At 39.7% G+C, this 15,778-nt stretch overlaps 1 protein-coding gene across 1 annotated transcript in view; it reads left to right on the plus strand.

Annotated features, from left to right (window-relative positions):
• The window catches only part of NTRK2 (neurotrophic receptor tyrosine kinase 2), a 186,807-nt gene that overhangs the window by 41,152 nt on the left and 129,877 nt on the right, over nt 1-15,778 (plus strand). Inside the window, exons 6-8 of the mRNA XM_088652691.1 lie at nt 1,490-1,641; nt 13,301-13,437; nt 15,079-15,211. Of these exons, the coding sequence (XP_088508817.1) occupies nt 1,490-1,641; nt 13,301-13,437; nt 15,079-15,211 (422 nt within the window). The remainder of the gene's footprint in view (nt 1-1,489; nt 1,642-13,300; nt 13,438-15,078; nt 15,212-15,778) is intronic.

Here is a 15,778-nt window from a genome sequence, read left to right on the forward strand (position 1 = left end):
TGACCCAAACCACAAGGTTTGTAGGAGTGGGGTCTTAACTTTTTCAGTCTGTTAGCGAGAATTTGTCAAATCTGTAGAACAGTCTGTTTTGATCGGAATTATCTACTTTGGCTTGGGTCCAGTCCAAATCAAGAGCTTTGGAAACATCTGAACTGTTATGAACATTCTGCTGAGATTGCATTGGCAAAAAGGATTTTGAAGATCGTGGTCAAATCAAATATAACTCCTGTAGATTATTATAATTAGTGCTGGTTTGTTTCTTCTTTTAATGAAATGTCTTTGGCGGATCAAGCGGCACATAAAAAATTATCCTCATGAAACATAGGTATGCTTTTATGAGCAAAGTTGAGATAATGTTCCGTTCCTGAGCCAGACATCTGGATGTTCTGTGTTATGTTTGTCTCCAGCATCTTTGCACTTAGCGCTCATTTGTGGCTTTCATGTGTGTTTTAATTATAATAGTTTTGCAAAGCTTTCATTTGAATTCCTTAATATGTGATTACATGCTTATAGTATGCAGTTCCGCTTTTGTTTGTTATTACTCTTTGATATTAGTTAAACACTTCTTGCGTCATTGCTTAGAGATCTACAAATTATTTATTTTTAGAATAATTGCATCACTTACTTTGAATACATTTCCTTGGTGTTTCACCATAAGGGGAGCTAACTTTACCCCAGAATATTAAAAACATTTTAAAATTTACTTTCTTCAGAAATAAAACTGGAAATCAGATACGGTTATATTCCTGGGCCATAATATTTTTGTTGAAATGTATGGAATTGCTCAGTAGGTTGATTCTGTGCTTAGCACAGCTCAAACTAATGGTAGAACACTAATGAAGTCAGTGGAATCACATCTCTTTCCTCCAGTTCAAGACCTGGTCCTTGGGCTGAAACATTTAGTCTATTCATCAGTTGGATTAATAGAAAACATCTGATTAAAAAATGTGTCCCTAATTAATTGGGAGTTTTAGAAAATTGCCATGTTTTTTTTTAAAGATATATGTATGTATAAATAAATATGTATGGTATCGACAGTATCAGGTGCCATGTTAGAAGAAGTATTCCTTTCCTCTCTCACATACATCTGTGAATGCCTGCTACAAGACTTTCATGAATATTGTCTTATTTATATACAGATTGTGTTGATTAATAGATTGAAATTTATGGGCTTATGCACAATGCACATACAGTAGGTCCTGTTTCACACCCTTGCATTTAGGTATGTTAAAGATGGAGCAATCATGCCAGGTGGGAGTGGGAAAGAGCTATGTTATTGCTCTCCATCATGGAGCAGATCAAGGACAGGTAACATTAGTCCAGCCTTAACTACTTCTTAATTAGGTGACAGTCCTGCCTGGTCTCATATTAAACTTTAATTTGGAGCAACTTTTTTTAAAATGCATTTGTACTTACTGTTCTGTATATTATTAATTAGTTTTGGAAAAGAAAACCATATTTCCTGTCCTTTTTTTTATAATCTTTGTAGGATTTTGGATGGCAATCCATTCAAGTGTAGCTGTGACATTATGTGGATCAAGATATTTCAAGAGACCAAGTTTCCAAAAACTCAGGACTTCTACTGCATGAATGACTTCAACCAGAACATATCTCTGAGGGAGAAGCCAGTCGCAAACTGTGGTAATGCACTTTTAATGTAGAATGATTGGCATGTGTGTTTGATGTTGCTAAAAGGTTTGGAGCACAACCCATTAAGCACCTTCCCTGTCCGAACCCCATTTTATTAGATCATTTCTTCATGGATTAGATTCTTGTTTATATTTCAGGTGCTAGTCTGGTTTGTGAAAGATAAAAAAATCATATTTCAGGAGAATGTTTAAAGTTAAGTTGTGTATCAGTTGCTTAATCAGTCTTAATTGTGTGCTGGATTTCTACTGGAAATGTGACTTTTGTCACCTTTTGTATTCACTTGTTAGAATGGTTTTTCAAGTGAAAGACCTATTTTGCCCTGTGAAGAGTGGATAAAACTGTCAAAGTTAGTCCATCAACTGTTGATATTCTGTTACACTGTGACTGTTTGTTAAACTGAAACAGATAATTCCAGGTTGAATGAAGCACAGAATTGTTCCCATTCTACATCTTCTTAAAATTTCAAAATGTGCCAGTCCACTTTTCAATATTTAGTCAGCAAGTTGCACTTGCTAACAATATATTTTTGTGTATGGGAGGATTTCATTTATACAGCAGTGGGGAGAGAGAAGTGGGGGAAAAAATGCCTTCCCCCTGCAGGAACCTCTGTTGCATCAAAACCCCTTACATTCATTGATGAACACTTAGCATCCAAGCCTATGCATTTATATGAACCATTAGGCGTCTTGCCTTTTCTGAAGCTTATATTTTAGAAATGGGAAGGTCCTAAATATCATCTAGTCTACATTGTTCATGCCTCTCAGTAGCTTACACCAGTTGCAGAAATGTTTGTTCCTCTCAGGGCACTGATATTATATACAGTAGGCTTTAGGTCTGCTGAGCTTCTAGAAAAGTATGTTAACTTCTGTTTCCTCCACATGCTAGTTTTTTACTCTGAGATACTTCCCTCTAAGGAGTACATGGCAGAGATTCCCCTTCCTCCACCTTTATTTTTGTTACGCTGTCCCTCCCGGTGCCCTTGCATTCAGGGTGCCATTGCCTAGCTGCTCTGGGGAGGCCATTTTGCCTAAGAGAATAGCATAGGATTGAGTGCACAGGCTTCATTGTCTAAAGCTCGCCAAGCAGTCCTGCCAGAACTTATCCATGCGCTTTCAGCTGACAAGCTAGGGACCTAAGGAACCTTTCCAGAATCCTCCAGCTCTGAGGCAAGCAACATTTTAAAGGTTTGTGCTTCTAATTTTTCTGCTTAAAAAGACACACTTTACATTAAAAGTAGGAATAAAGAAATAATTGGTTTAACCGAGAAACAGGAAGCATGTAATATGCTGTTTTCAAGTTTAGTAACAAATGCATGGACACTCGTTTTCCTTCCTGTTCTGTGGAAACAGACTGCTTTTGACTTGTTTTTCTGCTCAGATAATTCATCCCAAGAGATGAACACCCACTTCTTCTTTGACTTAGCTTTTTTAAAGCAACGTTGTTGTATATATTTATTTGATGCAATAATTAGATTAATTGTCATTGCTTCATTCTGAATTCCTGTGAACTTGCAAGAAGACAAACTTTTTAAAAAAAGAATCAAGGATGTAGGAAGTCAGAGTAGTTTGTTCATTTATTTTGACAGATGTTCTACATTTTGTATGGTTATAATTTCCTCAATACATTGCAAATTTAGTATTGTACAGAAGGCAGTATAAGTGTTAGTAATGCAAGGCCTTACAGCAGTCAGCTGCTAATAAATTACTTGCTGGGAAATGAAGTGAGACTGTTGTGGTTTCTTGGTAAGGTTATTCATATTAGCAGACCAGTGAAGCAAGAAATAGAAATCGTTGGTGGTATTGCCTGTACTCTCTTTTTATGGTTGAAATGGTCAAAGACTTGCTTTTAATGCTTAGCTGAAAATAAACGTTAAGTGTGCAATGGAAGTTTATTTCTAAACCTGGTAAAATATTAACAAAGAGAACTATGAAGGGTGGGTCAGATTTGGCTTACTTCTCTCTCTTTTCTTAAGTATATTTCAGCTAGTTCTTAGACTGCTCACTGATGAACTGTAGGGGACTCTCCTTCTTTCCAGCTGCCAAGTTGCATTAAAAATACTGTTCGTTTATGTTTGCTGCTAGCTTGCTATTTGTTGACTTCAATTGGAGGTGGTATACAGTGGTACCTCTACTTACGAATCACTCTACTTACGAATGTTTTTACTTACGAATAGAGCTCTGTCCGCCATCTTGGATGCGGTTTAGATCGGATTTTTTTTCTACTTACGAATTTTTAGATAGGGTTGCTTCTACTTACGATTTTTTTCTCCCAATGCATTCCTATGGGATTCGACTTACAATTTTTTTCTACTTACAAATGTGCGTTCGGAACGCATTAAATTCGTAAGTAGAGGTACCACTGTATAAAATAATGTCACTTAGAGGGTATTGTTAAGTGCATATAGTTAGCAAATCAGGGTGTTTTTGTGTAGTTTATGGTTATGTCAATAAAATAAGGAAAAATCTGTGTCGCAGTAAATGTTCAAGCTCCTGAATAATTTTTGCCGTGAAGTATTTGTGTAGCAGTTACATTCGGTAGGTTGTAGCCAATGTTAGTTCTACTCAGAATGAACTCATTAAAATTTATGGGTGTGACTAATTTGGGTGGGATTTGGCTAACCACTCCATTGGGTGGGATTTGGCTAATCACTCCCACTGTTGGAAGGACCCAAACCAATGGCTTCAAACTATAAGAAATGAGATTCTGACTAAACTTTCAGGAAGAACTTTCTGATGGTATGAGCTGTTCAACAGTGAAACTCCCTGGGGGGTGGTGGACTCTCTTTCATTGGAGATTTTAAGCAGACGTGGGATGCCCATCTCTCATGGATGGTTTAGTTGAGATTCCACATTGCAGTTCCCTTCCAACTCCCCATTTCTATGAATCTATGACTCATGCTAGCACAGTGGTACTTTCCCCTATTCTCCTCTCCCCTGTGCCCCTGGAAATTGGCTAGGGGAAGCAGGAGAACTCCCAAACAAGTCAGAGCAGGGAAGGGAAGGGAAGGGGGTTGTTCCATCTGGTGAGCTGAAAAGCTTGCAGTGATAGAACAACTGTTGTAGTGTTGTATTGAATTTTTCCCATTAATCCCAGTGGGTTTTCTGTGAGTACAAGTTAGTTAGAGACAACCCGGTATCTGCATCTTGGGACCAAACCAGGCCTACATGCATTTATTAAACACATGCTTGCCCATTTGGCTATAAAGTTGGGGGGTGGTGTCCAAAATTTTATACCACATGGAATATGTGGGGAAAGGGAGAAACCCCCCCCCCCTTCCTGCCTGCTGACCCAATCTTGCTGTGCTCCATTTCCCCCTTCCCTTCCCCAGTTGGGAAAAATGGCTTTAAGCGGTAAAATATGGCAATATTAGGTTCTATTTAGCCTGAAACACTATTTCCCCTAGTGACCATATCATTATAACCAACAAGACAAGTGCATGTTTAATAATCACATCTATGTCTGGCTTGGCTTTCGGTGTGTTACCTTTGTTTGCCAAAACTTGCTTGTTCTTTTTAAGACTCCTTGGTTTGGCTAATCTGCTTGCTTCAGAAGCAGAATCCTGTTGCATTTGTTTGAGTTGCCCAGAAATGCTACCTAATTCAGAATTTGGCTTCTGGTTATGATTTTGTAAAGTTTTCTAGTGCTGATAAGAGTTGGACAATATGTGGCGAGTATTTGCAGTTAGCTAAAATTATATGAGCACAAGAAAGACCTGCACCATGCTTGATGCTTCACTTGCTTTGAAAATGGAAGAAGGGATTCAGAATTCTCGAGGAATCTAGGGGCTGTACTTCATAGATGCCTTTCCTTGCATTGGAAGACGTTGTCTGGTAGTCTCCATGGTTTCGTTCATGGAGTGTTAGGGTGTGATTGCTTCTTTAACTGTTACCAAATGTGAAGTTAATTCCATTCACCTAATCAATTGTAAGGAATGTTCTTGTTTAAAATAATAGCAAAAGGATTCCAATCATTGTGGTGAAGTCATGATACTTGGCAAGGCTTCAAGTGGCTTCTTTTACTACCCAAGTGTTACTTATGCTATAAAAATCCATTTAGTTTTCCAGGTAATGTGCTGATGCAAAAGTAGGTAATACTGTATATGCCTCACAGATCCCTATAGGGGTAGGGTTACCAGATATCCCTGATTCCCGGGAACAGTCCCCAGATTCACCAATCTGTCCCCAGACAAAATCTGCCCCCAGAATGTCCCCGGATTCTAATTAATGTCCCCTGATTTATGCCCAGACAGTGGCGGCTGTTACGGCGTCGGCAGCTTTAACAATGTTTGTGTGCGCAAGAATTTCTTAAAATAGCCCACCCCATGATTTTTAATTTTGAAAAATATATATCAAAGAATAGCATATGCATGTGTTCAGGCCATGTGTGATCTGGTAGAGAGTTTTGCAGTTGTAGGTGTCTGTTAGCACGTCATATTTGACACTGAACAAGGTGTTCATAAAACAAATGCAGGCTTCATTCTGTTGGTTATTGAATAAGTCCTGAAAGTCCTAAGTGATTTCTTTGAAATGAGATTGAGCAAGATGAGGCCACCTTGTATATTTTTCCTGATACTGAGGAATGCTGCCTGTTGCTACTGAACAGTATCAGTGTGAGTGTAAAGTCAGTCCTGTGTTACCTGCAAAGGACATAGCTGCTCCCTGCTTTAAGGTTCCAAAGTGTGAACTTGGATCTAGTTCAGGGGTCAGCAACCTTTTTCAGACATTGTTACACTGGAGGTAGATTTAGGTTTGTTAATAATATTCCACATATCTGAGAAAAGTGTGTAACAAAGTGGTTGGCTAATCTCACTAATGCAACAAACCCCAAAATATCATAATAACCCAATAAGATTATTAGGGTTATTTGGAATGTTGTCAGTCTTGGCAACATTTACCTCTGAATCTGAATTTGCTATGGAAGTGAGAGCTGGACCATAAAGAAGGCTGATCGCCGAAGAATTGATGCTTTTGAATTATGGTGCTGGAGGAGACTCTTGAGAGTCCCATGGACTGCAAGAAGATCAAACCTATCCATTCTTAAGGAAATCAGCCCTGAGTGCTCCCTGGAAGGACAGATCGTGAAGCTGAGGCTCCAATACTTTGGCCACCTCATGAGAAGAGAAGAATCCTTGGAAAAGACCCTGATGTTGGGAAAGATTGAGGGCACTAGGAGAAGGGGACGACAGAGGACAAGATAGTTGGACAGTGTTCTCGAAGCTACAAACATGAGTTTGACCAAACTGCGGGAGGCAGTGCAAGACAGGAGTGCTTGGCGTGCTATGGTCCATGGGGTCACGAAGAGTCGGACACGACTAAACGACTAAACAACAACAACTGAATTTGCTTCTCTCCCAATCAGTTGTTTATCTTGACACAGTTGAGTGACTGTTATACATGAAATTTGTGTCTTGAAGGGTGGGTGGGTGAAAGACCAGGTCTTAGCAGAAGTATTAGGGCTTAAACTGTAATTCTGACATAGTAGTGTCTGCCTCATGCACACCAACACAAAACATTTCTCTTAATCAATGTGTGCACTCTAAAAAGAAAATTAAAAGTGGTTGGTCAAGTTCTATATATAGCAGTGTTGGAGAACCTTCTAAATTCTTCTTCTCGCACCTGTTAATTATTTTCTTTGAATACATAAGAGCATAAGAGTAGCCAGTGGCCCATCTAGTCCAGCATCCTGTTGTCACAGTGGCCAACCAGACGCCTATGGGAAACCAGCAGGCACAACATGAGCACTAGAGTTTCCCATGGTTTCTAGCAACTGGTATTTGGAAGCATTGTTGCCTCAAGCTGTAGAGCTAGTAATAGAGCATAGCCACCCATCATGGCTAGTAGCCACTGCCAACCCTCTCTTCCTTGAAATACAGAAAAAATACAACTTCTAAACTGGAGACAGAATACATGCGGCCATGAGTAGGTATGCAATTGTGGTATGCCTGAGAGTTCAGGATGATTTGAGAAGTATCAGTCTGCTCCTGAAATGTTTTCACAGTGAATGAGTAGCTGAATATGAACACAGATTTATGAAGCAATAAAAATATATTTGAAACTTCAGTATAATAGATGTTTGCTGTTCCCCATTCTAAATTATTTAGTCTCTGTGTTAGAACACTTCCAAGAAGATGCTTAAGTAGATTTTAGATAAGGATTTCAAAGACTTTAATGAAGGTCAGATGGCGTTTTCCTGCTGGTGAGGGGAGGGAGGATGTGTCACAGTAAAAGGCCTATTCTTTATAAGAACTAGTAAACATTTATAATGGGTGCAGAAGAGATTGGTCCCATAATGTCATTTAATTAAATTTTAGTTCTTCTTTGTCTTCTGCATCCATCAAAATATCTTGGGTTTTTTTGTGACTGTGGAATTAATAAATTCCAAGTTTTATTTGCATAGGTGTCTTAGTTGAGATGTATTCTGAGGACATCTGGGTCAGAAATAGAACACCCATAAGTAAGGTTCCTTAGATTTGGCAATAATGCTGCAATAATGAAGTGGCCTCCAGTAGGATTATATGTATGTTTGTTTTTATTGAACTTGTATATCCAGGTCCCTTAGTTGGCTCAAAAAAATCTCTTCTAGAATGTTGTTGTGTTGTCTACCCAAATGTCATTTCCTGATAAATTCTGGATTCTAACAATGATTTTTCAATCACAAGACTTGATTCCAGTGGCGGAGCTTCATGCTCCGGCACCAGGGGGCGGAGAGCAGGCGGGGGCAGGGCTGATTCGTGTCCTGGGGGTGTGACGCGCCGCCTGCGGGGGCATGGCGACCCAGTGCAAGGGGGGCAGCCGCGATGGCACCCCACCGGGATTGTGCTGCCGGGGGCGGTGCGCTCCCCGCCAGGGCCGGCTCTAGGTAGAGTCCTGGTGGCGCGGGGTGCCAGGGCGCCGGGCTGGTAGGCTGGGTGCTGGGCGGCAAAGCCGCGCGGAAGCCATACTGCGCCCTGCGAGGGCGGGGGCGCTGGAGCGATCTCCGCCCCTCAGCGCCAGGGCGCGCGACCTGCACGAGACTGCCCTGCTCCCCGCGCACTCCTCTTCCTCTGCCAGTGCTTGATTCATTAGCATAGTTGTCAGGAATATTTGGAGCATTATTATTCTACAAAATTTGGGTTTTTAAAAATTATATTGCTTCAGAACAAAACAGCTATCGGAATTCATAACTGGTTCCCAGCATAGACTTCCCTGCTTATATAATGCTAATACCAATAGGATTCACAAGTATGTGAAATAAAGTTGAAGAAGAAAAATCTAAGCTATCAACCTAACCTTAAATATATTTTACTTTCTATTTTATACTGGAGTGATCATAGCCTCTTCTGTCTCACATTCTTCAGCCAGAATGCGCCCCCCCAATAGATTTTCCCCACCCCTTTGTTATTGTCTGAGAATACTCTGCAGCTTTTGTCACCATGATAAGATTGTCAATAAATTAAAGGAAGCTCCCAAAACTGTAAACCCCCCCAAAAAAAAATGTTACCTAGATGAGGTGGAAGCAGGTGCAAGCTATCCTGATGAGACATAGAGGCGTTACAGTTATTCTTGCTTACCACTAGGTGGCAAAGTCCAACAGATATCTAGAAGGCCTTCTAGCCCCACAAGGGGCAGTATAGAACGCCTGCAAGTGGGGAGTTGTATCCCCTTTGCTAGTTAAAAAGAGGATCAGAGTTAAAAATTTGTACAAGAGATGTATTGAGATTTATTACTTACTGCATACTTAAAAGGAGTACTCACACCCTGCCTTTCTAAGTCAAAATGTGTGACCCTTTCCAAGTAACTAACATCAAAATGTCAAACGTAAGCAGAAAGGCATACTAAAAAGCATAAACACAAAAATAAAATGAGAACAGAAGCAAACAAGCAGGAGATACAATCGTAAAAACAAAGGGCTACAGCAAAAGCAAATTTCAACTAGCGTCTTAGCTCAAAGCTTGCAAAAACAAAGCAAAACTCATGCTGGCAGAGTGCCATCGGAGAGGGGGCCAAGCAGATCTCCTGTGGCAAGTTCCAGAGAGTGGGCACAGCAGCTGAGAGAGCCCTTCAAGGATTTCTGACAACGTGCCTTTGATATCAAAAGGGCCTTTCTGAATTGATATTAAGTATTTAACAGGCTGCATTTGAATTTTACATATTGATATGAAGACTTTCCTGTGATTTGGAGTTTGTATTAGTTTTCACTTCACGTGACAGATGCTATGGAGATTGTGCTTGAAATTAATGTCCCTTCAAAAAGGAGCCTAGCTTCTAAAATTCCTCTTGTAAGCCAGTAAGGCCACAAGCTGTTCAGAATTGAAACAATTATATTTTTGATTCTGCCTGTTTCCTAGCTAGTGTAATTCATATCTAACTGTTCCATAGGTTTCGTTGACAGTTAATAAAAGCTGATGGACGTTTTTGTTGACAGATTGCTACATCCAGAGGAAGAGTAATGGAGCTTTCAGTTGTGTTTAATGTACAGTTTTGCAAACGGAATGGACAATGAATTGTCTACAATTCCCACAAACTGATCTTTGGACGCAAAATAAGCTGCCTTAGTAATGTGTTAATTGTAAAACCTTGCCAGGCAAGGAAATGATTTGTCCTGCTTTTCTATTATGTGTTATTTCAGTTTTATTGAACTTTAAGTACATTATACTTTCCTTCAGTATTTTTGTCCTTCTTATACAGGCATCCCCAAACTTCGGCCCTCCAGATGTTTTGGACTACAATTCCCATCTTCCCTGACCACTGGTCCTGTTAGCTAGGGATCATGGGAGTTGTAGGCCAAAACATCTGGAGGGCCGCAATTTGGGGATGCCTGTTCTTATACATATAGCACTAGGGGGCCTGCCTGCAACAAAACATGACAGTGTGGAGTGCTTTTTGCTCATTTGCCCAGTAAGCTAGTCATGCCATTCTCTTGGGTACTTCATTCTCTTCCCTGTCCCACCCAGTTTTCCATCCTCCTCATCCTTGCAATAAATAGTCAGTTAGCATTCCTCTGGTCCATGGGGTCACAAAGAGTCGGACACGACTAAACGACTAAACAACAACAGCATTCCATAGCTGTTGATCATTCTCAGTCCTTGTTGGGCTGTTTTTGAGGTCCCCCACCTTAGGTTTTTCTCCCCTTGCTGCACTTCGGCAAACCCTTTTGCTTGGGTAGAGCAACAGCACTCACACCTGAACATTGGAAATGCTTTTATTTGTTTATAGAAATATTTCCATACCACCCACTCATATAAAATATCAGGTGGTATACAACAGTATATACATAATACAATAAACCATAAGATGCATAAAACAATCCAAAATAAATATTAGAGTGTCTGGTTAACCTTGAAAAAATATAAACAACTGAACAGGACAGTCAGCATTAGAAAAAGTTTTCAAGAAACATCTGAAAGTTAGGGCTGAGGGTGCCTGTCAAATATCTGCTGGATTCATATGTCTTCCCACCTATGTGCATTTGACTCACGCACAACCACATTTATGCACATTGCCAGGAAATAATCAAATCAATTTATTTAAACGGCAAAAAGGGCCTGAAAAGAGAGGGGAAATAGCTAGCAATCCTAGGAGCCTTTGCATTGCCTTTGCCTGTGGAGAGTTGGAATATGAGGTTAGGAGGGAGCAATTGTGGTGGAGTTTGGCAGATTTTTATGGGGTATTTTTTGTGTCAGAGTTTGGCTTTTTAGATGATGTTCCCTACTATACGCTATTTCACGTATATGCATGGTACCTGGGAATGTAGCCCCCGCGTAAATGGGGAGTCACTTGTACTCAACTTATAATTGAATCTGAAACACAGGGGACAAGTAATAGCACTCCTCCAGATTAACTCAGGTTAAGGTGGGATAGAAAGCCTCAGGTGGTCGTTAAGGTATCCTGGACGCAAGTTATTCTGGGCTTTTTATATTTCCATAATGCAAGAGCCTTGATAGTTAGTACAGGTCACATATTTAATGGCTAATGGAGCCATTAAACCTTGCAATACAAAAGAATCAACCTTGCAAGACTGGCATGCCTGTCAGCACATGATGAAACTACTACACCATAACTGGAAAGTAGAAACAGAATGAGGCATGGTTACAAAAATAAACTCATGTCGATACAGAGGCTACAATCTCTGTACAGAGATGTACTGCCATGCCCTCTCAGTTATTTGATATAATAAACATGCCTAGAATTGCTTAACCAACATAAAAAAAGGTAAAGGACCCCAGCTATTCTGGGCGGCTTCCAACATATATAAAAACATAATAAAACTTTAAACTTTAAAAAACTTGCCCACACAGGGCTACCTTCGGATGTCTTCTAAAGGTTGTATAGTTACTTATTTCCTTGGCTCGTGGGTCACAGAACTCCATACCCCTCAACATTTCTTTGGCTTGTGGGTCACAAAACTCCATACCCTCCAACATTTCTCTGATGAAAATAGGGATATCCCAAGAAAAAGCGGGACTTACTGGCATCAAATCAGAAACCAGGATGGCTTCTTTAAATCTGGGACTGTGCCTAGAAAATAGGGACCCTTGGAGGGTCTGATATCGTAATAACAATACTAAATGTATTAAAATCAGTGGGCATGACCTGTCTCCGTCCTGTGGGTGAAATGGCACACATGAGCAGCCCTGGCAAGGCCAGACCCATAGAAGTTTTGGGAGGAAGCTGCTAATCTAGTGAGCAGTCTCAAGCAGATGGGGAGAGCAGTCAGTGAGCAAAGGGAGGCTGCTTGCCCAGTCCTCGTGATGCCAAGCAAAACCTCAATATAAGCATCTTTTTCAAGATATGGAAGGAAGTTTCTGTTGAGTGAAATTTTACTGAACGTACTGCATTTCATGTTTAGAAATATAATATTTCTCCTCAAATTGGGAACCCAGAATATAGGATATTCCTGTATACAAAGCACACCAACTTCAAAATGACTTAAGATGAACAAGTTCAAATCCCTTAAGAATTGCGGAAAACCCAGATTTGAAAGAAAAAACACACTGAAGTTGATTTTAAATGAGCATGGCCTGGTTCAGTTGTTTGTGGTTCTTGCCAGAAGGAAAACCCTAGTGGTTTCACTTTGAAATGGAAAAAAATCTGGATATAAAGCTGAAGCTTGCAAACTACTGTAAAAGGAAAGTTTATTAGAAGTTTCACTTTCGATGATTTTGCCAGAGGGAGGAGGGATTCAGAGTATCTGTGTGGCCTGCACTGATTGTGTGAGTACCAATGATTAATCATGGAGAAAATTTTAATCTGCATTTAACCCTTTCATTGCTCTGCTGAACTAATGCTTGCAGTCCTAGTGATAATTAGTTGGTATATAATAACTGGCAGCAGGGTGAAGTGATTAAAAAAACATTATACACTAATTGTTATAAAAAATTTACTTGTGATGGGGATGTTCTATGTTGTTGGCATCGTGGACATATTATAGTCACTTCATGGAATTTTCCTTATTATGAAGTATTTTCAGTGGCTTCTATTGAGGAGCCTTAGGAATTCAGTTGGTTCCCAGTTCTTCATATAACTGTGTTTTGATATGCCAAAATAATATTTGAAAAGTCTGTTCACAAGTGTTATGTTCTAATAGTTTATGAGAACCAAGATGCATTTGGTTCACCTGTGATATATGCTGAAAACATGGCATAGAGATGTCTCTCTTTCTTGCTTCATAGGCTTGCCTTCAGTTAGGCTGAACACACAGAACCTCACTGTAATGGAAGGAAGAAGTGTCACATTGTACTGTGAGGCTGCTGGAAGTCCATCACCAAGTATAACTTGGGTTTTCAATAATATTGTTTCAAAACATGAGGTAAGAATTTCATATTGAAGTATCTGGATCTGCCAAAGCCGTATACTGGTTTTTAAGGAACGGTTTAAGTCCCACATCCTGCCCGAAGTAAAAGTGCCAGATGCAGTAATGCAGGTTACATGGAATTATGCAACTTGGAACTCTTTAAGTGCCGGTCAGGAACCCCGCAGACATTCCTCATCAGTCCTGTGAATTGCCCACATCTATAGTAATACTTGTAGAGCCTACAGCCTGAATCAGTAGAAGAAGCTGCTCACATTTGGCTGGGCTTATTGTCACCTTCCTCTTATAAGCTTTTGTGGTCTTTCCACTAGGTGCTGCCTCTAGGCTGACATCGCAATAATGATGCTAGCCAGGAATGAAGCCCAAGGGCAGATGAATGGCAGGCACTGCAAAATGTAGTTTCTCCTTCCCTCTTCACTGGTGGTCCTCAGAGGCTCCCACTGTGTCTTTACCCATGCTGGGCAGGATCATATCCCCGATTATTGGCAGGAATTGCAACTACTCAGATAGCACACCTTTTCTTCACAATCCTATCACTATCTACTTTTTATATAAAAATACAAACATATTTATAATGTCTGTTTAGTGAAAGAAAACTTCTGGTGCTTATTGTCATTTAATGTCCTAGATTAGGAGGCCATTAATGCAAATGGAATGGAATTTGTGGTTTGTGTTTAATACATGTGGTTAATTTTCTCATCTTAGAAAAATTATCCGATAATTATCAGAACCTGCATACAGTGAGCCAGTTTAATATTTGATTTCTAGCCAAATTCTTCATGCACTAGTAAAACTATTAACCATGACAATTGCTAATAACAATGTACCTTCATTAAGAATGCATTAGAGTTTTTGTTCACCTGAACATGAGCAAATTGAGGCGATGATAGGATATGAAATACTGCTTCAGTTCTTCACGTGATAGATGGGCTTCTGTAAAGCAACAACACATAGGTGTGTCTTCTGTGTGAGAGTATGCCCTTAATCTATCTCCTACTCCTGTTTGTATGTGGGTTGGTATACCATGTGTGCATATTGATTGGAACAAGTCATGCGGTAACTTATTATCCTGCCTAATTCATACAAGATCTGTGGCATTTCTTTGCATCCATTTATATTTATATGGGTATGTTCACAGTTTAGTTTCTGTGGCCAGAATTATAGTTACATAACAATAGTGAATGCAGTGGAAGTACTCTTGTAACAATTAAGCATTGGAAGGTATAATTTGATAGGAGGTTACTAGGGCTTTTTTTTTGACACCCAGGGCTATTCCCTATTCCCTATATAATATATTTATTTGGGGATGAAACACAGTATAAACAACTTGGAACCAGGGCACCTAGGAGACCACCTCCTCAGTATAGACCAAGCTGTAAAGTCTTCTGAAGAGTCACTTGCTGTAAGCAGACATTCTCAGTGATAGCACCCACCCTCTAGAATGCCTTCCCATGGGTAATTCATGAGACAGCAATTACATAGTTAGAACCAAAATATAGCCTTCAAACTAATAGGCGCTTTATTTATATTGAAAAAACTGTTTTTTAAATATGTTTAAATTCAAATAAGTTTCTTAGTATCAGATCATTTAGGGAAACTATTCCTAACCCCTTTATTTCTCCATTGCTTTTCTTCTAGAATGACACAAATAAGAACCCAGCTTCCCTAACCATAAAGAATATATCATCCAATGACAGTGGCGTTCAGATTTCTTGTGTAGCAGAAAACATTGTGGGCGAAGACCAAGCTTCTGTTGACCTCGTGGTGTTCTGTATGTAAATAAACTTACGCAAAATTTTAGCTGCAGATAATTGTAGCCAAGTGGCATCAGTAGAGAACAATTTTAGAATTTCTGCTCAGCCTTCTCCAGAAAGATAAAAGTTTATAAAGTATATATTAGTAAGGATTAGCACTGAAGAGAAGAGTCATTAAATGCTTATCACCCTCAACACGCCAACAAACATCTTCCTTTGAGGTTGCTAAAGGTATTCCCTGTATTGTGTATGTGCAATCTGAGCAAGAGGTTTGGAGTTGGAGCTTCAGTAAACCAGAAGACACTGACAATCTGTTTCTTTTTGGTCTGGCCCAATTCCATCATTTATGGCAGAAAATTGATTAATGGTACAGAATTGCTCTTCTTTTGGCCTTAAGGCAAGAGAAGAGCGTGACCACAGACAATATTAAATCATTCATTTTCCTCTCTGTTCTAATTCTCAACGTTTTAAGAGAACTATGCTGCATTTTAAGTTTTGCCTTGCCTAGTTATGTGAACTTCTGCTGTAAACATTACAAAATTTGCTGAAATAACATTACAGTATAACAGAGTAGGTTCAAGCAG

The sequence above is a fragment of the Zootoca vivipara genome, chromosome 10 (genome assembly GCF_965207765.1).
Source record: "Zootoca vivipara chromosome 10, rZooViv2.hap1.1, whole genome shotgun sequence".
Lineage (NCBI taxonomy): Eukaryota > Metazoa > Chordata > Lepidosauria > Squamata > Lacertidae > Zootoca > Zootoca vivipara.